Raw genomic sequence first — 24,782 nt, forward strand, 5'->3', positions numbered from 1 at the left:
AATCGCAGTTGTGATAAATACGAAGAAGGAGAGGAAATGGTGTGGGGAAAGAAAATAGTGGGATTTGTCCTAATCGGAGATATCAGAATGAGATGTCACTCTGAGAAGGTGACACTGAAGGAATAGTAAGTGATAATTAGGATGGGGTCAGTGAGGAGGATGAGCATTCCAGATTTTGGAACGTCAAGGAAAAAAAAATCAAGATTCTGCATTGTGTTTTAAACTTGTCCTTGCTACAATCACCATTAGTCTGACATGTATCATTGTTGATATAACAAAGAAAACAGGTGTTTTTTTTCTAATTGCAAGAGAATCTGGGTTTTTTTTTTTTTAATACTGGCTGAATTAATTATAACAAGAGCAAATAAAGGGAGTTAAAAATTCAACTTCCCAAAACATACAGGGAGTAAATCTAATTTCCTCCTATCCAAAAAGTACACAAGTAATACAGTCTCAGGATTAAAGGCAATATGACAATTACAGATTGAAGTTGCAGGAAATTCTCACGACGGCACGTCTCCATATTAGGCTGGCGAGATACATAATAAATAAAATTATAACAAGGGAAGACCTCACCACACCTGGCTAATGATTATATTCTTAGTATCATTGAGGAATCTGATGTGTAAATATCTCTGTCTTTTTGCAAAAGGCTAGCTGACTGTTTTGTAATCTTCAAGAGAAGGTACAAAGTTTCTGAAATTCTTTATGTACCTCTACTGAAAACCTTACAGAGTGTATCCAAAGTCCCCTGGGGTCACGGAAGTCAAAGCGTCTTCAAGGGCAGCAAGAGGGGCGGGGTGGCTGGGGACTCAGGAAGAGGGTCTCAGGAGTGAGCCAGGTGAGGCTGAGGTGGAGGCAGCCCGTGCTGGCGGCCATGGTGGGGAGCTTGGACTCATCCTAAGAGTCTTGAGAAGCCGTGGAAAATCATGACTCACGATGTAGGGTGAACTTCAGGAAAGACCTGATGAGATCTGAGCTTTGGCATCTCAGAGACCAGGATGCATGCTGAGAGGTCACTGAGGAGGTGGGAGCAACATCCAGGTGCGAGGAGATGGTGACTGGACCAGAGTGCAGAGAGCAGAAATAGAGAGGAGTGGTCTCAGTCATAAGATGTTTAGATGGGAACAGCAACCTGACTTGGGGGTGGGTTGGATGTTCATTCAATCATTAAGTAAAGATTGAGCACCTGCTATGAGCTGGGCGTGGTTTTGGTGCCATTTTGGGGAGAGAGTGGGGTGGGTCAAGGATGGTGCTCAGATGTCTGGCTTCTGTAACTGGAAGACGATCATATCGTTCCCTGACACAGGGGTCCTGGAAGGGGGCGGATTTTGGAGGAGCAAAGCATGAGCCGTTTTGGAAATCTTGCATTTGAGGGGCTTGTGGGAGATCAATTTGGAGATTTCAGGTTGACAGGTGGATACGCAGATCCAGAATTCAGCTGAGAGCTCTGGGATGGACAGAAAAATCTGGAAATCACTCACATTTCAGTGGTGGCTGAAGCCATGTTCTGGATAAGATCACCTCGCAGAAAAAGTGTAGCATAATGGTCAAGGAGGGAAGAATGATCTGAAAGGGAAAACAAAAAACCAGCCAGAAGAGCAGAAGGAAAATCAAGACAGTCTCATGAAACAGAACCTAAAGGAAGTGAGCATTTCGAGAAGAAGGAATTGATCAACTGTGTCAAATGCTTTCCAAATGCCCAAGGTCATCCAGCTAATAAGTGGCAGGGCTGCAATTTAAAACCAGGTCTAACTATTTAGTAAATGGGGCTGGGACAAATGGTGAGCCATTTGGAGACAAAGTTATACCCCTACCTCACACCATAGCTATTATAAATTCCCACAGAGGTAAAGGACTGAAAGTAAAACACAAGGTAACATTTTTTTAATAGAAAAAGTTTTATAGTCATGTTGTGGAAAGACTTCTTAAGGCAAGACAGGAAACATAGAAACCATTAAAAAAAATTTTAGTGGACTAGAGGAAAACATTTGCAGCACATTTGACAGACATAGGGTTAATATCCGCCATATACAACAACCCAACAGGAAAATGATTAATAGATGAACAGACTGTTCATAGAAGAAGAGTGCAAACAGCCATAAATATGTAAAAAGACAATCACTGGTCTGATGTTCAAGGAAATACTAATAGAACAATAATGAGGGACCATTCCTAAGATTGGTAAAGCATTTTAAAACTGATCACATTGCTGGGGAAAAGAAATACTAACACTTTTCTGGAATAGTATTTGGCAATATCTACTAAAATTTAAAATCTAGCTCTGTTTCCTGATCTGGGTGCTGGATTCATGGTGTATTCACAGTGTTAAAATTCATAGAGCCCTGCAGTGTATTAATTCTATTAACTACAAATTCTATTCTATTAACGATATAAAAAGTACATTTCTATGTTTCTATACGTCTGTTCTTCTTCTCATGCTTTAAAAAAGAACTTAGACACAAAATTTACATACCCAACACGTCGACAATCCCAGTTATGGAAATCTTTTCTTAGTTTTGCAAATTGATAACAAAAAGGCAAACAACACAGTTTATTTTAAAAATAGGCAATGGAGATGAAGAAGACAAATCCAAATTGCAGCAAACTTAGAAAAATACTCAATCTCCTGAGTGGTCATAAAAATGCCAATTAAAGTTACAAAGAGATGTCACTTTATATCCATCCATTTAAGAAGTGAGAACATCCACTTCGGAGGTGAGTGAAGCTCCAATACATTACTGGCGGAAGTGTCAATTGTTAACAGCCTTTTGGGGAAAACAATCTGGTACTATCTATTAAGTGTGTATGCTTTTTGACCTGAAAAGTCCACATTTATAATTTATAAATTCTCCACTGTGTAGAGCTGTATGTTTGATAATATTTTGTGCAGCATTGAGGGGGGGACTGGAAACCTTCAAAAAAGAAAAGATTATGTCAAAATGGTGAACCTATACCATGAAATATTATGCAACTATTATGAAGAATAAATAAGAATTCGATGTATTGACCTGGAGAGAGGCACATGAAATATTAGGTGACAAAAAGCAAACTAATGTGCATGCATTTCATTTTATTATTTTTAAAAAATATGCCTTTATGTATGATTATAGGAAGCAGAATATGGTTTAGAACTTCATCTCTGGAACCAGGAAGCCTGTGGCTAAACCCCAACATCACCACCTTCTACCTGAATGTGGTAACTCCTCCAGGCCTCAGTTTCCTCTACTATGAAAGGAGATTAATAACATCCACCTCACAAACCTGTTGGGAGCACGTGACGAGATAATTCATGGAAAGGGCTTAGAGCTGCCTGGTGCACTATTCGACGACGTCATGAGTGTAAGCATGGTCTACCTGAGCATGGGGAATATGATGGGAGAAACACCTCACACTGGTCTCACTGGGGACCTCGGGTGGGCGGAGCTGGAGGGACACAGGTGAGTAACATTCCTATCAATTCAACTACTTAACAGCTGGCATGTGTTACTTCTGTAATTTTTTAAATCCACTAAAGTAGAAGGAAAGGAGGAAGAACAGCCCAGGCAGTCGGCCCTGAACTCACCAGGCACTCTGGGAGGGAGTGGGAACGGGGGCCTAGGCAGGGCAGAGGCCCCAGGAAAGCCTTCTTCCCCAACAGCTGATCCCCAGCCACTGAGTGGCCCTGGGCAAATGGCTGCTCCTCTGTGGAGGTCAGGTTCCCTCCTGTGCACAGTGGAGCTGCCAGTGGCCCCATGTAAACACGTGGCTTACTACCAAGGACAGATGTGAGCTCCAGTCCCAGGGTGCTTGTGGGGCCGTAGGAGCCAGACATCTAAGGGCTCCACCCTTGTCAACCCATTTAATCCCACGTCCACCCTAGGAGTTAGAGACTTTGCATTACCATCCCCCCTCATTTTGCAGTGGAGAAAACAGGTACAGAAAGAGTATGTCACCTGCCTGAGCTCAACACAAGAGTGTGGCCAGAAATAAATCTCAGGCAGCCTGGCTCTGATCTGGGCTCTGGAGCACCAGACTCTGCTATCTTCTGTGTCTCAGCAACGTGACATCCCCTCTCCAGGCCTCAGTCACCTCAACTGTGAGATGGGCTTCCAGTACTCCCCTCTTCAGTTTGCTGAAAGGGTTAAGGACATCGCGTGTGGACCTGGGAGCAGTGTTTAAAAAGTGAGAGTCTTTGTTACCTCCATTCCTCTGGGAGGAGGGAGATGAGGCCCCGGGCGCTTCTCTGGTGTTAAGTTCCTGTCGAGTTGCCCAACGCTGCACTGAGAGACAAAGCGGGGCAGGGATCCAGGCCCTGGGTCTTCCAGGAACCACAGGGTGAAGCGCCCAGGGGCCTGTGTGCCCTTCTGCATCCCTCTGGCTTAGTCAGGGTCTCCCCCCACCCACCTCACCCGGATCCACCACACCGCATCCTGTTGCAGCCCTGCCAGGGAAGGAAGCAGAGTCCGGGATCCCTGTAAGCTGCCCGGGACCTCCTGCCTTCATGAAGCAAGGCCGTCCCAGCCGCTCCGCCCCAGCATATAAAGGCGGCCCAGCCAGCCACGAGCTCCTAGACGTCCCTGTGCCCCATGCCCGCCATGTCCCGCCCCTGCACGCTGCTCGCCTGGACCCTCCTCACCCTCCTCGGGCTCGGAGCGGCTCAAGAAGACTTGACCTCATGCGGCCCCATCGTGCCACGGAGAGAGTGGGGGGCCCTGGCATCCACGTGCAAACGGCGCCTGAACCTGCCCGCGCGCTACGTGGTGGTGTCACACACGGCGGGCAGCCCCTGCGACACCCCCGCCTCGTGCGAGAGGCAGGTCCAGAACGTGCAGAGTTACCACGTGCGGAACCTGGGCTGGTGCGACGTGGGCTACAAGTGAGTGCGGAGGGGGCACAGGTGGAGCTGGGGCTGGAGGAGGGAAAGGTGTGCAGGCCTGGGGGGCAGTGGGACCCGGTTCTGAGCCGCCTGGCTGACACCCTGGGCATCTTGGTATCTCCAAGGTCACCACGGAGGGCTGGACTTGTGCTGGCAGCACAAAGATGTCAGGACGAGGGGAAAGGGCTGACGTCCAAGCTCTGCGCCCTGGGGAAGGGACAGACTTTGCCAACACGCACCACGGTGTCCTCAACCCTGGGGTCCCCTCAGAAAGTCTGTGCTTTGTTAGGAGGCAGACACAGGCTGGGGAAGCACGGGGCGGGGCTCCTGTCCCAGCTCTGCTCCCGGTGGCCGAGACCCGGGGCAGGTCACTCACCCTCTCAGCTTCAGTCTCTTCTTCCTCCTCTGCATAGTCAATGGGATTGTGGTCACTTGGTCACTAACCAGCCAATACAGGCCAGGCTCTTAGGACACTGCCTGGCACGTAGTCAGAGCCCCAAAATGCGGGGACTATGGCCATTAGGCACCTGCTATGTGTCAGGCTGTGTGCCGGACGCTGGGATAGGGACACAGCCTTGAACTGACGGAGTGTAGCCCAGGGGGATTTAAAGACCAGCAGGGAGAAACAAGCAAAGTCACCCAGATGAATTCACACGGTGACAGAGGTCACAACAAAAAGGAAGAGTGGCTGAGGTGGCTCTGGGACAGGGGAGCTGAGGAAGAGTGAGTGAGCTGGGGGTAGAGCGGGGTAAAGGCTCTGAGGCTGAGTGAGCGGGTCACCCTGAAGGACAGAGGTCGGGGTGGCTGGAGGCGCCTGGGAGGAATGAGGAAATGAGGAGGAGGGGACGGAGGGCACAGGGCCTGTGGGCCCCGGTGAGGACGGTGGCTCTGCTCCGAGGAGGACGGGAGCCACGGGAAGGATGGGAGCCTGCTTAGTGTAAGGAGCTCCCTCTGGCTGCTGTGGGGAGGACAGACTCGAGGGGGCGAGGGCAGAAACAGGGACAGGGACACTCAGATCTGCCTCTGGGGCCCACGCCCACCAGAGCCCTGCCCATGGTAACAGGCTGGGCTCCAGCACACGGGTTTCCACAGCAAGAGAGGGTTTGAACCCCACAGGTTCTCAGAGCTCGGGAAGCACCAGCATCGCCTTCCTGGAGATGCAGGTCCCCAGGTCCCTCTCTTAAAGACTGCTTCAGGGGGGCTGGGGGAGGCCGGGGAATCAGAGGACCTCACTGAGAGAAATCTAGATGCCTCCAAGGGTGTCCCCAGCTCTTCAGGCTCAAGATCTTACAATTCAAAGGCTCCAACTTTCAGATTTTGTCTCCAAGAGGTGGCTTGGGTGCTCCATCAAAGAGTTTCCATGAAGTCAGAAGACCAGAGACTGGTCCCCAGCCTCTGGCCTGAATCCTCTTACAGAAGCAGAGAAGTTGGCCTCTCAGATTTTAGGATTCAGAGTGTGATTCAAACGTTCTGAATCCCCCTTCCTTGTCGCGGCGCCTTCTCTCTCTGAGCCTCAGTTTCTTCCCCTGTACAATGGACTCCTGACTGTACCCCCCTGGTGGTAGCTGAGGTTTCAGTCAGATGCCTCGGTGTGACAAATGCACAGGGAGCACCACTTGCCTTCCAGGGGCTGGGGCTGCGGCCCGGCCATAACCACCCAGTCCTGGGGCCGGCATCACTATACTATTTCTAGTCTCTTCAGAGCCAGATTCTGAGCGTCTGACTTCCTAAGTGGCAGATTCAGGACCCAAGGTTGGAAAGTCCCAACGTTCTGTGCGTCATTGGTGAGCTGTGAGCCAGAGGGCTGAGGAGGCAGACACTGCAGCTCCAGAAGCTGATCCCCTGGTTAATTCAATGTGCAAAGTCAGACTCGCTCAATAAGACGTGCTGATGAGGGAGTCTTAAGTATCTGCTGCCAAGATTGGCAGATGCTGGGGCTCCAGGGCCTGGTCTGGTTGTGGTGCCAGCCCTTGAGTCCCCATCCTGTCACTCAGGGTACCCAGCACAGAGCAGGAAGCAGGAAGCAGGCTGGGGTGAGGGCAGAAGAGCTTCTTGGTGGAGAGTCTGAGAGGCAGGGGTCCCCGGGGCATGACCTTGGGCGAATCATCTCTCTTTCTAAGTCTCTGTTTCCTCAGCTTAAAGCGGAGATGATAACAGTGCTCCCTCAGAGGACTGCATGGGAGACCCATCAAATCAAGAGTGGGACAGATCCTCCAGGGAGGCAGGAGAGAACAAGAAATCAGACCATGTTTGTGGGAGTCACAGGGACCTGGGTGAAAATCCTGGCTCTGTCTCTGACCCACTGTGTGATCCAGGGCAGGTGTCTGCTCCTCTCTGATCATTTACGGAATGGAGGCAGTAGTGACTCACAGGGTTGCTGTGAAGATGGAAAAATGTGCATGTAGAGCTGTGCTTGGCACATGGCAGGGGCCACTGTCATTGCTATTATTGTGGAAGATCGGGGAAGAAGAGGGAGGGTGTCGGGGGATTGTGTGTGAGTGGCAGGAACAGAGGCAGGGTGAGTGGAGGAAGAAGAGAGGTCCTCCTCCAGGAAGCCCTCCCTCACTCATCAACCCCCCACCCTCCACAGCTTCCTGATTGGAGAAGACGGGCTTGTGTATGAGGGCCGGGGCTGGAACACCCACGGTGCCCACTCAGGTCCCACCTGGAACCCCATCTCCATCGGCATCAGCTTCATGGGTAACTACACGGGTAAGTGAGTGTCCAGTTGTTGGGACAGGGGCGACATGGGGCCTGGGGGACTGCAGGGTGTGGTGTGTGGTGATTCAGAGGCTCTGCCACCTACAAGCTCTGTGACCTCGGGCAGTGACTCTGCTTTTCTGAGCCTCATTTCCTCCTTTGGACAATAACCATTTTCAACCACACAGTTCTGGTGAGGACTAGTTCTTCTGTAGCAAGGTCTTAAGCGAGTCCATGGCACCTATGAATTGCTGGATAAATGGCAGCAGGTAGGAACAAGAGGGCTGGGGGCAGGTGAAAGGGAATCAGTGAGAATCTTGACAGCTGACGTTGGCTGAAAGGAACTCATTTTATCATCCTACAGCCCTGTGGGCAGGTGCCATGAGTCTCTCCTTTCACAGTGAGGAAACTGAGGCACAGAGAGGTGGAGTCACTGCTGGGGAGTGGCAGAGCCAGTTCTGGGCCCCAGCAGGCCAGCTGGGAGGGCACCATGGGAACCCCTGCCCCACACGACCTCTGCCCTCCAGGGTGCCCCAGCCTCACTCCTGCCTCTGCCTCCCCCAGAGCAAGCACCCCCACAGTGAGCCCTCAGGGCATCCCAGAGTCTGCTGGCCTGTGGCATGGCCCGGGCAGCCCTGAGGCACGACTACGAGGTCAAAGGACACCGGGATGTGCAACAGACGCTCTCTCCAGGTGACCAGCTCTACAGAATCATCCAGACTTGGCCACAGTACAGGGACTGAGGCCCTGGGCATCTCCCCCACCCAGTCGGAAACCCCACTTCCTCCCCTCCAATAAAGGTGCGCTCACTGTGACCCTGTGTCCTACCAGCAGCCTCCCCTCTCGCCCCACCTCCCACAAGACCCCAACCTCCCAGTAAGGAACATGCTGGAAGGACGCACCGGCCCCGCCCCCCACGCAGAATCCCGGGGGACAAAAGGTCGCACAGGCCCCGCCCCCCACGCAGAATCCCGGGGGACGGGGGACGGAGGGACGGTTTCCCTCTCTGGGGTCACGACCGCGTGTCCAGGCGGTTCATGTACTCCTGCAGGGCCTTGAGGCGGGCGTCTATTTCCGCCACGTCGGCCGCCTGGTGGTCGGAGCTGTCCTTTGTGGGAGCAGGACGGGTGTGGGGGGCTGGGAGGGGCCTGGAGCCGCGGGGAGCGCAAGGGCCCAACCAGCTGCGCTGGGTGCCATCCCAGCCAGCTCTGGGGCAGGTGAGGGGGAGATGAGGAGTCCCAGGCTCACCTTTGATGGGGACCCAGCCCTCCAAACTGGCCAGGTGTCTCTGATTGCGGCCGCGTTCCACGGGGCTGGACTTCTGCTGCTGGGGGAGGCAGGAAGGGGGTCAGGCACCCTCCCTCTATTCCTGCCCCCTAAATCCTACCAGAAATTCTGAACCGAAGGACCCCAGAAAAAACAAAGGCTGACACCTAAGGGGCACTTATTCTATGCAAAATATCCTCCTTGCGTCTTCAGCAGAACCCTCTGAGGCGACTACTGTAACCATCCCCATTTATCTGATAAAGAAACCGAGGTCCAGAGAGGCTAAGTAACCACCTTGAGTCACACAGATGACAGGAAGGGGAGCCAGGTTTTTTTTTTTTTTTTAAAGATTTATTTATTTATTTATTTTTCCCCCCAAAGCCCCAGTAGATAGTTGTAGGTCATAGCTGCACATCCTTCTAGTTGCTGTATGTGGGACGTGGCCTCAGCATGGCCGGAGAAGCGGTGCGTCGGTGCGCGCCCGGGATCCGAACCCGGGCCACCAGCAGCGGAGCACACGCACTTAACCGCTAAGCCACTGGCCGGCCCAAGGGAGCCAGGTTTTAAGACGTGGCAATTAGAGGCGGGAGCAGGTGCTCTGCCCAGCGTCCTCTGGCCCTGCCACCATCATACGCCCTCCCCTCCAAGGATCTCAAACACTCTGAGTCCAGAGGCATTTCAGCACCGCCTCTGTACCCTGACCCCCAGAATGGACCCATGGGAGAGAGGGACAGCGGCCTCTGGTGGTTTTACGCTGCCCCACCTCCTCCAAGGCCTGAGGAAGGACGCTCACCCTGTTGGACCCGCTCCAGGTGGCGGGGCTGGGAGGCTTCCCGCGGTGGCCAGCGCTGGGGGAGGGAGGAATCAAGGCCCAGTGGGGGTCTTGGGCACTTCCCATCTCGCCCTCCTCCGTGGTTTCAAGCCTCCAGCCTCCAGAACCCACTTTCCCTGCAAAAGACTGTTTCCAGTCTCCCCAGACACCCGTTTGGAGGCGGTCTATCCCCCAGCCCAAGCTCTACCCTCTCGGGAGGGATTCCCAGACATCCTCCAACTCGCTGCAGGAGCTGGCTGACGAGCAGCGGCTGCGGAAACTGTCCACTAGGGGGAGAGGGACGGGGTGAGCCTCCCGCCCTCGCCAGCTCGCCCACTCGCCCCCCGCGCTCCAGCCCAGCTACCCGAGGAGCTGCGGTTCCGGCAGCGGTTGGCCGTGTCCCCTCGGCCGGTCACGGCAGCGAGGGGCCGGGTCTGGCGAGACCAGGAGATGGATGGACCGTCCCCGCTTCCTCCGCTGCCCAGTCGGTTCAGCTGCTGCTGCTGCCTGGGGAGCGGGAGGGAGACGCCCGCCTGTGCGCCCAGCTAATGTGGGGAAGGGCGATGCTGCGCCCTTGGGGGTCCCAGCCAGGGCCGGTGACCCGCCTGAGGTCACACGGCCTAAGTAGGGAAAAGCATTCGGAGTCACAGACCAAGCTGGGGGGGTGTCAGGAGAGGAGGCGAAGGTCAGGTGAGAAGCGGGAGCAGGTAGGGGGAAGGGGAGAGATGGAGCAGGTGACAGGCGATGGACACAGGTGGGAAACGGGGATAGACCAGGGCACAGGTCAGGGGGCCAGGTAATGGGGCGGGGATGTGGGCAGGACAAGGGGAAGTGGGCGCTCCCTTCATCTTGATCTCTCTCTGCTGCTTCTCCTTCGCTTTCACAAAGGCTGTGGGGTCGAAACCGGGCACGCGACCACCTAGGGCGGGGCGGGGGTGGAGAGAGGAGGAGGCGGGGTCACAGGATCACGCCCCCACAGTCCTAGTCCGCGCCCCCTCCTCGCACGGGCGGGGGGGCCGGCACACACCTGTGGGCGAGGGCGAGGGGCGGGCAGCGCGGCCTCGACCCCGGCCTCCGCGGCCGCTGTCCCGGGAGGAGGAGCGGGCGGCGCCGCGGCCACGCGACGTGGAGCGCTCCCGGGACGACGAGGCCCGATCCTCCCGGGCCGCGGGCGACACCACCGGCGGAGTCCGTCTCCTGGAGCCCAGGACCCGCTGCCGGTTTCCCGCCGGCCAGGACGGCTCCTATCCCAAGCCTCTTCCCGGATCCAACCATCCCCGAACCTTCAGGTCCATCCCCCATCAACTCCCAGACATTCACGCCCTGGCGCTCCAACCTCACAGACACCTTCTCCCAGGCTCCGCCCCTCTCGGAGCCCCACAGAGCCCCCAAAGGAACCCGTCAGTCACCTCCCCACATCCTAACACACCCCCTTCCCCGGACCCTTCTTCCTGAGGTCTCCGCCAGCTCCCTGAAACCCTTGGCAAGTTTTCGCCACCCACCCCCATAAATGCCAGCTGACATCAACCGGATCACCCACCTGCCGGCCCCGCCCTCTCGCTCAACTAGACCCTCAGGCCCCGCCCCTTTCTGGTCCCCATCTCCAGGCCCAGCTCCTGATGCCGCCTCAAGCCCCGCCCATCTCCCCACAGACCCCGCCCACCGATTCCAACTGCGCATCCCAGTCCTTCCCTATGTCCCACGCAGCCCCTTAGCCCCCTCCATAATCACGGAAACAAGAAGTATTTTAAATGATCTATTTGCTCATTATGCACATGGGCGGAAAGCATAATAGATGGCAGTATTTTTTTCCTCCATACAAGTATTTAAAGCCATTTATTTAGCTGGAAACACTAGCTTGAAGAGATACCGGCATATTACACTTATAATAATTTCACTTCCCCAAACAATTGTCTTATATTTACAGCATGTTGAAGAAATATTGTCTCATTTGTCTTTTGTTCTTCTGAGTCTCGATCCCTAAGAGTTCAAGGTACTTTGGGGGATCCTGGATGGCCTGATGAATGTATTAAAATCAAGTTGTGCATTCTAAGCACACTCTTAAATACGTACGGATGTTTGGGTTGTGGGGCTCAGCTCTCTCCTACTGACGCTATGACGTTGGAAGAACATTTGTTATGCAAGTTTCGCGTCGATACTGATTGTTCCTTCTTCCTTCCTAATGTGCTTCCTTTCCCATTTTCTTCCTTTGTTCTCTGCTGCTCTCTGTTCTCTGTCTGCTCTTTTCTGCTGCTTCAGAACTTCTGCTTGCCAGGCCACACCTTCTCCCCAGCATCTGTAGGTCCCTGCCAGGTATCTCTGTCACCTAATTCTCGAGACTGATGAATAAAAAGCATATCTTGTGTAGCTGCTCATTTACTAGAGAAATCAGGGCTACCAATTTACTAGTGAAAATTTGGTAGTTCATACTTCTCAATACTGATTTCCTGAGTTTTCCTTCTAGTTGTTCTCATGTCCTTAAAATTGTCAGGTTCCAGTTGTGTATTTTGTTATGTTTTTATTGTGTGGCCACATTGCCATTCCCTCCTTCAATCTCTACACTGTGGGTGCATCTTCGTCCAGGGAAGTCCACTCTTCAACATCTGTCTGCTCAGGAACTATGAACAATCAACTGTAGTTGGCAAGTTATTTGATCTCCACTTAATTTCCATCTTCTGTCAGAGCTGCACATTAATCCCTTTAGGAATGAGGATACTGTTGCTGTTACCGGATACACACCCACGTTCTTTACCCGCCACACAAGAGGGGCCGCATAAATCTGCAACGCCAGGCTTATGGCAAGGAAAGAGGTTTTATTTTGGGTGATGTCACCCAGGAGACAAGAGCTCTGAAATTTGTCCCATCTCCTCGAAAGATGAGAGGCAAGGGGTTTTAAAGGTTTGGAGGGAGAGCATGTGCTCGGGTTTTAGATAGGGGAGGGAGAGCATGTGGCGGTGGTGGTCGGCACCTTCCCACCAGCCTGCCTTGGCCTTGAAGACTGAATTTCTCTTCCCTTGACTGTCTGGACTTTTCTGGTTAGTTGTCATCTTCAGCCTGCGTTTGGCCTTGTGAGGCTGAATCTTGACGTCTGGACCTTGATTTCCTGGGAAAGACAGTTCACTCGTATACTAGGGAGGGACAGAAAGACCAGGTTAGTTTTACACAAGAGTTGATTATGCTGAATACGCGCAGCTGCAGTTAGCAAAGCTCATCTCAAAGTTTTTGCTCTCTTCTTCTAGCCCAGGGAAGATTTTTACCCTCTTCCTGCTCGGTTTCATTGCTGGGCAGGTATGATCTTTAAGCAACTGGAACTGACAGCCATGGTGGAAATGAAAACCTGCTCCTCCCCCTGCGAGCTGCGGGCTGTTCTCAGACGCAAGGCATGGACACTTGGCTGCACTCTTTCATTTTTGAAGGTTAAGCACACCTGTGCTGCTGGGTTAACCCTTATTTGGTCCTGGTAACACTGTTGGAGTCTATTTGTTCACACTTTGTTAGGAGCTTTTGCATCTATATTCATGAGGGACATTGGTCTGTGATTTTTCTTTTTCTGTAATAATCTTGAAGCCTTTGGAGTGCCCTGCCTGATAAGAGTGTCTTTGTTTACCTGGGGGCCTTGGGCCAGGACAGACAGTCTATGTGAACAATGATGAGGTGGTGGCTCTGGGCCAAGTGGTATCTGCTCCACCTCCAGAGGGTCTGAAGGCTGAGGTCAGCCACACAGGCTGTCAATCATGTCTGTGTGACCAGGCCTCAGTAAACACTCTGGACACCAAGGCTCAGGTGAGCTGGTTGAAAATACTCCATGAATGTTGTCACACATCCTTGCTGGAAGAATTAGCACTGTCCACGGCTCCACAGGGAGAGACAACTGGAGGCTCCCGCTTGGTCTCTCCTGGACTCTGCCCCACATGCCTCTCCCCTTGGCTGATTTTAATCTGTTACCTTTCTCTGTAATAAACTGTAACCATGAGTATGACAGCTTTCAGTGAATTCTGTGAGTCCTTGTGGCAAACTATCCAGCCTGAGGAGGTCTTGGAGACACCCAAACTCTACAGCCCATAATCCCCCTCCACCTTCATCTTGATCATTGTCCAGGAAGTGGTCAAGGGGACATGACCCCTTTCTGGGGACTGCTGCATTCAGTGACCAAACTGTCTCACTCAGGTGTAGAGAATAGGAGGAGGTGAGTTGGAAATCTTCTAGCCATGATTTTGGAAGGCTGTTTCAGCACTGAACAATACCACACGCCTGTGGAGCAAGGGGAATGTTGAAGGTCGAGCTTGATTATCAGTCCATTGTTGAGTGATTTTTGCAATCAAAAGTGCTTCATTTTCAGACTGAAAACAGTTTCAAAAGCCACCATGTGGTGGGCAAAGTCAGCAGATCAGACTGGAACAGCAACACTGTCACCTGAAAACGTGTCACGAGTGGGGAGGCATTGTCATGGGTTGAATTGTGTCCTTCCTAAAAATGTTGAAGTCCTGACCCCCAATACCTGTGAATGTGACCTTATTTGGAAACAAGGTCTTTGCTAATGATCAAGTTAAGATGAGGTCATTAGTTTTGTATATCAATTATACCTAAGTAAAAGTGTTTTTGTAAAAAAAGATGAGGTCATTTGTGTGGGCTGTGATCCAATATGACTCTTATCCTCATGAAAAGGGGAAATTTGGGGAAAGATAAGGAGTAACAAGGTTATCAACATGGCGGCATAAGAATTTTCTACCGTCTACCCCCAAAGACACCGACTTTGACTATGAAAGCTGACATGAGTGGAGCCATATTAAAATAGAGCTGGAGCCGCCATTTCAGAGGAACTGCCTGCACCTCTTGTTTCCTTTATCTTCCAAACTGGACCAAACGGCCATTATTCCAAGAAGTCAGTGAGGACAAGAATATCCTGTCTGTAGGGACTGGTGGAACAGGATTTTGCTGATGACCAGATTGCTACCCAATCAATGAAGGACAAGTCTAGCCTCACCTCATCCAGCACCGACGAACTCCTCCTTAATACAACCCACCTCCTCTTCCTCTCTTTTTCCCATAAAAACCCTGACCCCTCTCCTGTAATTGGGACGCTATTTGGGTTTCTCCCTGAATCTGTGGTTCTTGGATTGCAATTCTTTGGTCCGAAATAAATGCTTTCTCTCTCAAACCAGTTTCTGTTTTTGTAGGTTGACATGACAATCACTTGTGGATGAGGGGGCTTCGTGGGAGTCGAAGTTCCAGTCGAAGCAGAGAAGTTCCAGGACTCCATTGGAGCAAAAAACAAATCTGAGATTGGAAGCACTGACGAGGTTAGGAGGAACATTTCACTTTACGGAGTCGCCCCTCCCCTAAGGCGCGCAGCTCAGCGCGAGAGAGACCTTCCAGGCCCGTGATCTCTCCCGGGGAAAGTGAGTGTGCGGGGAGCGCCCGGCTCCCCAGCTGAGCGGGACGCTGCCGAGGAGGCCCGTTTCTCTCCCACCTCATCTAGTCTACGGAGTCAGGATCTGCACAAGTGGGGGCGATGGGCGCTGCGAGAACAGCAGCCAGGGCTCCGCACAGAATGGATTAAAAGGAGGCGGATCCTACCGACCGTCTGCAGACGCCATCAGAAGGCTACCCTTGAGCCACTGAGGACACCTAACCTGCGGCGCCCCAACTGGCCCACAGCACCCCCGACATTCGCGCACCTCCCACACACAAGCCCACCCCCAGGCTGGCCCCCTGTGCACGCCCCCAAGGGCGGGAGAGCGAGCCTTTGCAGAAGGCTAGTGAGCATGCGCAGAACGCCAACCCAGCTCCGCAGGATCCTGGAGAAAAGACGGGAACTTCAGCACACAGCACCGCCCTGGGGAGCAGAAGGGGGGCTGCCAGCACCCAGCCTGGCTTTGCAGGATCCAGAGAAGGCATGCAATCTTAAGATTACTCCCCAAGAGAGAACAAGAAGTGTGAAGCAAGCACATCCATAGGAAGGTCTGAGAAACACTCGCATCCCAAGCTGGGCTCACGGAAGGTATTTCTCTCTCGGACCTCGACTGCAGTCTCGCGAGAGACTCTGAGTCAGGGACCCCGGGAATTTGTACCCAGATTCCTGGCACAAGGAAACTGCAGATAATAAATGTGTGTTGTCTTAAGCCTCTAATTGTCATCCAGCAATGGATAACTAAGACCCTTAGGTTTAATTTGGTCCTCTTTTTCGACCTTCTTAAGATGGGAGCATAAATAATCAATTTTTGCCTTTCTAATACGTGCATTTAAAGCTATTAAATTTCCCCTAAGCACTGCTTTAGGCGTATCCCACATGTTTTTATGCGTCATATGGTCCTTTTCACTCAGTTCAAAACATTTTCTAGATTTCAGATCTATGGATTCTTTAGTAATGTATTATTTAATTTCCATGCAATTGTGGATTTTCCCGATTTCTTTTTGTTATTGATTTATATCTTAATTCTGTTATGGTCAGAGAACATAGGACTATAAGTGACTTTAATCTTTCGAAGCTTTTAAGGACTTCTTTCTGGCCTAACGTAAGGTTGATTTTGGTAAGAATTCCACATGTATTTGAAAAGAATTTTGTCACTGGTGGTGCACTGTTCTAGATACATCAATGAGGTCATTTTTTAATTATGTTGTTTATATCTTCAATATCCTTTCTAATTAGTGTGGCTTTTCTCTCGGCTATTGAGAGGGAAAGTCTCCCACTATGACAGTAGATTTATCTGTTTCTCCCTCAAATTCTCTCATTTTATTGCTTTAGGTATTTTAAAACTACGCTGTTGGGTGTACAGATTTAGGATTGTGACATCTTCCTGTCAGATTGACTCTTTCGTCCATAATGAAAATCTCCGTTAATTCCGGGTCATTCTTTTTGCCTTAAATTCTGCTCTAATACGAATATAACTACACCGGCTTGATTCGGTTAGGGTGTGTGTGGTATGTATTCTTCCATCCCATCACTTCTGATGTTTCCAGGTGCTAATATTTAAATTACGTCTCTTGTAAACAACATCTAGTTGGACTTATTTTCTCCTCAACCTAGTCGGACATTCTTAGTCTTAAGCTTGAAGTACTTAGTTAACTTAATTACCACAAAATTAATGACTTAAAACAACAGAAATTTACTCCCTCACAGTTTTGGAGGCCAGAAGTCTAAAATCAAGGTTCTGGCAGGACCACACTTTCCCTGGAGGCTCTCGGGGAGAGTTTGTTCCTGCCTCTTCCAGCTTCTGGTGGCTGCTGGTGTCCTTGGCTTGTGGCTGCCTCACTCCAGTCTCTGCCTCTGTCTTCACATCACCTTCTCTCCTGCCTGTAGTCAATATCCCTCTGCTTCCCTCAGAAGGATACATGCGATTGTACTTAGGGCCGACGTGGGTGATCCAGGATCATCTCCCCATCTCAAGGTCCTTCATGTAATCACATCTGCAAAGCCCCTTTCTGGAGCTGCTGTGTTGCCATCCGAACTAACATGCACAGGTTCCAAGGATTAGGATGTGGATATCTTTGGGGCAACCATTTTTCAACCAATCACAAGAATTATATTATACAGCCTTTCAAAGATACATGAACATTCGTACTGAATTGGGAGGTCAAAATAGGAAAATAGTAAAAAACAATCTCATTTACAGAGTGTCAAAGGGCGGAATAACTTGGTAAGAGGGCTGGTCTTCCGCGAGGCTGGTTCCAGTGGCTCAGCAATGTTACCACGGACTAAGTTTCTTTCTACATCTTCTCTCTCTTCTGGAGTGTTGACCACACTAATTGTGGCTTCCCTCATGGTTGAAAACTGGCTTCCAGAAGCTTCCATGGTTATAGGCGCCCTCTAGGAGTGTCGGCTATTTCCTACTCCCTCTTTCTCTCTGGTCTGAGGATGATCTCTAAAATACAAAGTGGCTCACAGCCCTCCCCATCCTTCTATGCTCTTCTGTAGCTCCCCAGTGCCCACAGCGTGAAGTCAGACCCTCACTGTGCCTGACGAGTCCCGGCATGCTCTGCGTCTGCCGACCTGGCCCCACACACGCCCTGGTTTTTTGCACCCCAGCAACGTCAACCTTAGTTGTAGTTCCACAGCATTCTCCTGCCTCTTCTCTTCTCCACGCCTTTGCTCGCGCAGGTCCCTCTGCAGTGACAGCTTCTGTCTCTCTGGCTACTTGTGCCTATTGACTCAGATCAGAGGGATAAAGTGCTGTGTGATCTTCGTCATCGACATAAACTCAGGAACCCTTGGCTCTTCGTTCTTCATATTATGGTTTCTATTACCGTTATTAGGAGCAAACCACTCCCCGGGAGAGGCAGGCCCCCAGGAAAATCACAGAACATGACCCCAGCGAGGCTGAGGCCGCCCCGTGACTCTAACATTCAGGGAAAAGCCCGCGGAGAGTGGTGAGGACAGCGGGGACGGCGCGCCCTCTGGCGGCGGACGGAGGGAACCGCGGAGAAGGGTGGCGCATCTTTTCCCAGCGCCAAGACCAACCCCAAGGTCAGAGCGACGATGATGCTCCCTGGGCACCTGGTACCTGCCAGGCACCACACTAATCGCGTCACCCCCGTGACATGTACTATATCTGTTTTTTAAAATAGTCATTAGTTTCTTTATTTTCTGCCTGTCTTCCCTACTAGAATGTGGGTGCAGGAACTTCTGTTTTGTTCGGGGCTGAATCCCCAGCACCTACAACAGGTAGGTGGGACACAGAGTAGGTGCTCCATAAATTATATGGGATGGAAATAGCTGCCCTTAGACTCTGGCCGGAGCTTCTCCCCATAGGACAAGGAATCCCCAGGAGCCAGATGTGTCCCCACTTCTGGACATGCGCCCGGACTTCAAGACCCCAGAATTCTCTGATCAGGCAGCCCTAGCCTCCTTCAAGAACCTTGATGGGCCTCTTCCATGAGTCAGTGATGCAAGGGGTTAGGCGTGCACCCCTAAACCAGAGGGGGACCCTGTCTCCGAGGCTGTAGGTAGAGCTGGGCCAAGCAAGTGGGGTGCACAGGAGGCCCCGTGGTGGGATGAGGGAAGGGGACTTACAAAAGCAGAGAGGTGGGCTGCGAGATGGGAGCCTGGGCCCTGCTCTCCGGAAGCCTGCATGTTCCTGGGCAGAATTCCAAGGTGTCTGAGAATTCTAAATTCCAACAGGGTCTTCCAGCCTCTGGTTCCCCTGAGGAACTTAAGAGGGTCTTGGTGGCAGGATGGGGGCTGGGAGCATCTTGTGAACGGAGGTTGCCTGAGTTAACCCAGGTGAGAGAGGAAACCCCTATAGGACGTTCTGGAGGGGGATGGGGGAGGAGCAGTGGGAGAGCAGTCCCCTCCCCCAATAAAGAGGAAGGAAAAATGAGTATTTATCACCTGAGTTTCCCAAATCACTGAAAGAGGGACGGATTCAGCAAAAGTGGGAGAAAGCTTCACTCTCTCCTCCTCACACCCCAACTGCCCAGGGTGCACCATGGTCTCTGCAGAAAAGGAAACCCACTTGAAATGGCATATTCCACAGTCAATTGGTGTGGAGTGTTTCTTTGCACACATCTTTCTATTTTGTCTTTTGAAGGAGTTCTTACGAAGAGGGTAAATCACATTTTGTTTAGAAGCTCTTACTTTGATGTATAAGTTTTAAATATTTAGCGATAGTGTATCTAGGCCTCCGTCTGTACTCTTGTCCAGGAAGATGCAAATGAGGGGCAGCCCTCCTGCCTACAAGAGCCCTATGAGGGAAGGATGGTCCTTAAGTCCATGTCACAGGTGGAAAAACTGAGGGTGGCCCAATATGTGATATTCAGATGTATTTATCACCAACTATGTGCTATACAGGCGATATAATGGTGAACAAGAGGGAAAAACTGATAGCCCTTTGTTTTTTTTTTTTTGCTGAGGAAGATTCTCCCTGAGCTAACATCTGTCACCAATCCTCCTCTATTTTTTCATATGTTCAGCTCCACAGCATGACTGGTGAGTGGAGTAGGTCCCCACCTGGGATCCAAACCTGCGAACCTGGGCCACCAAAGTGGAGCGCGTGGAAATTTAACCACTCGGCAACGGGGCTTGGCCCGATAGCCCTTTCTTTATCTTTAAACAGGGCAATTATACATCCTGGAATATTTAGGACAGTCCCCTCTACACCTAATGACCCAGCATAATTATCAATAGCCCCGTCTTTCACTCTCAAGGATTGTGGTTTGGACAATAAACAACATGATGACCCTATGTATAGACTTCAATGTATAGTAGGAGAGACAGAAATTAATCAAAGAATTGCACTGGTAAGTTCATAACCATGGTTGTGATAAATACAATGAAGGAGAGGAAATGGTGCGGGGAAAGCAAATAGTGAGATTTGTCCTAGTCTGAGATATCAGAATGAGGTGTCACTCTGAGAAGGTGACACTGAAGTAAGTGACAGTTAGGATGGGGCGAGTGAGGGAGGTGAGCATTCCAGGTTTGGGAACGTCAAGGAAAAACATCAACATTCTGCATTGTGTTTTAAACTTGTCCTCGCTATGATCACCATTAATCTGACTTCTATCATTGTTAATACAACAAAGAAAACAAGTGTTTTCTGCTAATGGCAAGAAAATCTGAGGACTCTTTATACTGGCTGAATTAATTATATCGAGAGCTTTGTTTAAGGGAGCTCTTGAGTTAAATCATTAAAAATTCAACTTCCTAAAACATACAGGGAGCAAACCTAACTTCCTGCTGTCCAAAAACGACACAAGTAATACAGTCTCAGGACTAAAGGCAATACGACAATTACAGACTGAAGTGGCAGGAAATGCTCACAAGGGCACATCTCCACATTAAGCTGACAAGATACAGAATAAATAAAATTCTATCAAGGGAAGACCTCACCCCACGTGGCTAACGAGTAGATTCTTTTTTTTTTTTTTAATTTTTTGCTTACTGCAATAACATTGGTTTATAACATTGTATAAATTTCAGGTGTACATCATTATACTTCTATTTCTGCATAGATTACATCATGTTCACCACCCAAATACTAATTACAACCCAATCCACACACATGTGCCGAATTATCCCTTTCACCCTCCTCCCTCCCCCCTTCCCCTCTGGTAACCACCAATCCAATCTCTGTCTCTATGTGTTTGTTTATTGTTGTTATTATCTACTACTTAATGAAGGAAATCATATGGTGTTTGACCTTCTCCTTCTGACTTATTTCACTTTGCATAATACCCTCAATGTCCATCCATGTTGTCACAAATGGCTGGATTTCATCGTTTCTTATGGCTGAGTAGTATACCATTGTGTATATATACCACATCTTCCTTATCCATTCGTCCCTTGATGGGCACTTAGGGTGCTTCCAAGTCTATGGAAAACAGTATGGGGATTCCTCAAAAAAATCAAGGATAGAACTACCATATGATCCAGCTATTCCACTGCTGGGTATTTATCCAAAGAACTTGAAAACACCAATGCATAAAGATACATGCACCCTTATGTTCATTGCAGCATTATTTACAATAGACGAGTAGATTCTTAATATCGTTAAGGGATCTGATGTGTAATTCCTGTCTTTTTACTGTAGGCTGGCTGAGTGTTTTGTAATCTTCAAGGGAAGGTACAAAGTTCGTGAATTTCTTCAGGTTCCTCTATTTAAAACAGCACCCAGTGTGTACAAAGTCCCCTGGGGTCGGAGTAGTCAAAGCATCTTCAAGGGCAGCAAGAAGGGCGAGGTGGCTGGGGAAAAGGAAGAGGGTCTCAGGAGTGAGGGAGGGGAGGCTGGGGTGGCAGCAGCCTGTGCGGGTGACCACGGGGAGGAGTTTGTGACTCATCCTGAGAGTCTTCAGAAGCCACAGAAATATGTGATTCATATTTCACCTGAGCTTTGGCCTGTACATTAGAAGGTGACGGCGGGCGTGGGTTCAACATCCAGGTGCGAGGAGATCGTGAGTGGACCAGGATGCAGAGAGTGGAAACGGACAGGACTGATCTCACTGGTATGATATTTAGGAGGGAACAGCAACTTGACTTGGGGGTGGACGGGATATTCACTCAATCATTCTGAAACTATTGATTGAGCACCTGCTGTGAGCTGGGCGTCCTTTTGGGTGCTGTTTGGGAGAAAAACTAAAATGAAAAATTCTGAGCTGTGGCGGGCCGGCCATAGCAACTGGCATAGCAGTTAAGTTCCCCCGCTCCTCTTCCGTGGCCTGGGGTTCGCAGGTTGGGATCCCGCAGGTGCAACGATGAACCGCTTGTCAAGCCATGCTGTGGCAGCATCCCATATAAAGCAGAGGAAGGTGGACACGGATGTTAGCCCAGGGCCGATCTTCTTCAGCAAAAAAAAAAAAATCTGAGCTATGAAAAAAGAAAAACCAGCTCCAGATGTATGAGTTAAATGGCTCTGTCACCCAAGTTTCTTGGAGAAAGATGAGCTGGTCACAGTTCAGCAGCCTTAACAAAAAACTGAACCAACATGAGAATGTGGCCATTTTTAAAAACTTGGTTCACGGTGTGTGTACAGTTTTGTATCCTACTTTGTTTTCCTTAACATTGTATTGTGAACACTTTTCATGTCATTAAAATATCTTTGAAATCTCTGAGTAAAAAGATGTTGGCTAAATACATCTTGGTAAATCCAGGTACCGCAATAATACTCCCTCATACAAAAATATTTCAAATTCTTCTATAAAACAGGAAAAGAATGAGGTCTTTACATGTGTACGTAAAAACAAACAGCAAAAGTTCATTTTGTAACAAGTACTTACAGAAAGTTCAGCATTTTCAGGCGTTGTTCACAATCCTTTAAAAATAAAGATTCATCTGGTCTGGTTTTCGTCCCCGTTTTACAAATGAGGAAACCGAGGCACGGAGGGCATCCCTCACCAGAGGTCACACGGTGAGTGGCAAGGTCAGGGTCTCATCCGGGCACCTCAGCTGCAGAGGGCCTGCTCCCCTGCACCTCCCGCCTCCATCATGTCCACACAGACATGCTTTCATACACACGGAAACTTCTGGAAGGTCACCAGACATTAGAGTGGATTTGCTGAGGGGAGGCAGAGAAGGGCTAAGGATGGGAGAGGAGCTTTGCTTTTCATTGGCTTAATTTCTATGCTATTTAGATGTACAAAGAGCACTTTCACTTTTGTGAAATAATGGAAAACCTCAGCTACGACAGATAAAAAGAATGTGAAAGAATAAAAACTACAAAGATTAAATATAAAACATTAAATAAGATTACAAAAGAAAATAAACAATCTCTGTGGGCCAAAATTTGGAAAAATCTCCTACTCAACGAAAAAAGGGAGTAATCCTACGACAGCAGGAGAAAACCAATACATTGTAAATCAGTGCTCATAGAGACTCTGATCAGTATTTGACAGAACACTTCTAACGCAAAGTGTTTTCAATATTTTGTGGAGAATGTTTTAAGTGTTTATTGAAAACTTTTCATGTAAAACTCATCGAATGGACAAAAGTACAAATATGAACATAAGGAAATGTGGAAAAAATCATCTGTTTCCACAACTTCAAAGTACTTGAACGTGTTGAGACCTACAGTCCAAACGATTTCCTACAACCGCGTACACACACGTTCCTGTTAACAACGACAACAGCCCCTCACTCTGGTCCTCTACACACCATTCACAAGATTGAAGATTTGGACACAACCGATTTGTCCATGGAGAGATGAATGGATACTGACAATGTGATATAGACACACAGTGGGATACTATTCAGTTTAAAAAAGGAGGGAATTCTGCATGGTGCAACCAAATCGATGAACCTCAGGGACACTATGCAAAGTGAAGTCAGCCCATCATAGAAGGACAAATACAGGATGATTCCACCCAGATGAGGTATCTAAAAGAGTCCAGTTGAGGGACTCAAAGGATGGAACGGTGGTGGCCAGGGGCTGAGGGGTGGGAGAAATCGGGTGTTCCTAATCAAGGGACATAAAGTTCATCAAGAAGCGTGTTAACTTCTGGAGATCGGCTGTACAGCCCTGTAGCTAGAGTTAAGAAGACTGTATTGGAAGCTTAAAAATTTTTTACCAGGGGAGCATCATGGCAGAGTGAGCTTCCCTCGATTAGTCTCCCCCTCTAAGACACAACAAAAAGGAGATCTATATTCCAACAGAAGCTATTCACACAACACAGGGACGCCTGAGGCACCCATCCATCGGTACACCTGAGGGCTGAGGTGCTGGAATCCCCAGAGGAAGTGGAAGGAGGTAAAAGGACCTCCCAGCCGTCTCCAAGGACTGTGACCTTGAGACTGAGACCACACGGCTCTTGGATAGAGAGCGGAGGGGCAGGCCTCCTTGGGGAAAACCAGCGCTCTCCAAGATCACTCACAGTCTGTGGGGAATCCCCCTACAGAGGAAGCAGAACTGCCGGGAGGGTACTGTCCACGACGAGCGGAAGAGCGGTTCATGAAAACAGAGAATGTCAGTGAAGCGAGGAACCCCTGGGATGGGGGAGGTGAAAGTAAGCGCCCCTGCCCCACCCCCCGCCCACCCCGTGCTTCAGCACAGCCGCCCTGCAGCCTCAGCTCAGTAGAAAGGATCAATGAAACAAAAAGCTGGTTCTTTGAGAAGATAAACACAATTGGCAAACCCTTAGCCAGACTCACCAAGAAATAAAGAGAGAAGGCTCAAATAAATAAAATTAGAAATGAAAAAGGAGAAATTACAATGGATACCACAGAAATACAAAAAAAATACTATGAAAAAATATACGCCAACAAATTGGACAATCTAGAAGAAATAGATAAATTCTTAGACTCATAAAACCTCCCAAAACAGAATCAAGAAGAAATAGAGAATCTGAATAAACCAATCACAAATGAAGAGATTGAAACAGTAATCAAAAACCTCCCAAAATATACAAGTCCAGGACGAGATGGCTTCTCTGGAGAATTTTACCAAACATTCAAAGACGATTTAATACCTATCCTTCTCAAACTCTTCCAAAAAATAGAGGAAGATGGAACACTTCCCAACACATTCTGAGAGGCCAACATCAACCTGATACCAAAACCACACAAAGAGAATACTAAGAAGGAAAACTACAGACCTATATTCCTGATGAACATAGATGCAAAAATCCTCAATAAAATATTGGCAAATCGAATACAGCAACACATTAAAAAGATCATACACCATGATCAAGTGGGATTTATACTAGGGACACAGGGATGGTTCA

At 49.6% G+C, this 24,782-nt stretch overlaps 1 protein-coding gene and 2 pseudogenes across 1 annotated transcript; 1 reads left to right on the forward strand and 2 right to left on the reverse strand.

Annotated features, from left to right (window-relative positions):
• Positions 1 to 4,400: 4,400 nt before the first annotated feature.
• On the forward strand, positions 4,401 to 8,366 carry LOC131397040 (peptidoglycan recognition protein 1-like; annotated as a pseudogene).
• A 1,768-nt stretch (positions 8,367 to 10,134) lies between these two features.
• On the reverse strand, positions 10,135 to 11,143 carry LOC131397598 (centrosomal protein CCDC61-like). The gene is made up of 3 exons (XM_058530706.1): positions 11,079 to 11,143; positions 10,663 to 10,832; positions 10,135 to 10,554 (listed from the first exon to the last, which is right to left on the reverse strand). The coding sequence occupies exons 1-3, from the start codon at positions 11,141 to 11,143 to the stop codon at positions 10,322 to 10,324; spliced, it is 468 nt and encodes a 155-aa protein (XP_058386689.1). The 3' UTR covers positions 10,135 to 10,321.
• Positions 11,144 to 11,771: 628 nt separating this feature from the next.
• LOC131397599 (receptor-binding cancer antigen expressed on SiSo cells-like) lies at positions 11,772 to 13,726 on the reverse strand (annotated as a pseudogene).
• Between the last annotated feature and the right edge of the window lie 11,056 nt (positions 13,727 to 24,782).

Source organism: Diceros bicornis, chromosome 34, assembly GCF_020826845.1.
Source record: "Diceros bicornis minor isolate mBicDic1 chromosome 34, mDicBic1.mat.cur, whole genome shotgun sequence".
NCBI lineage: Eukaryota > Metazoa > Chordata > Mammalia > Perissodactyla > Rhinocerotidae > Diceros > Diceros bicornis.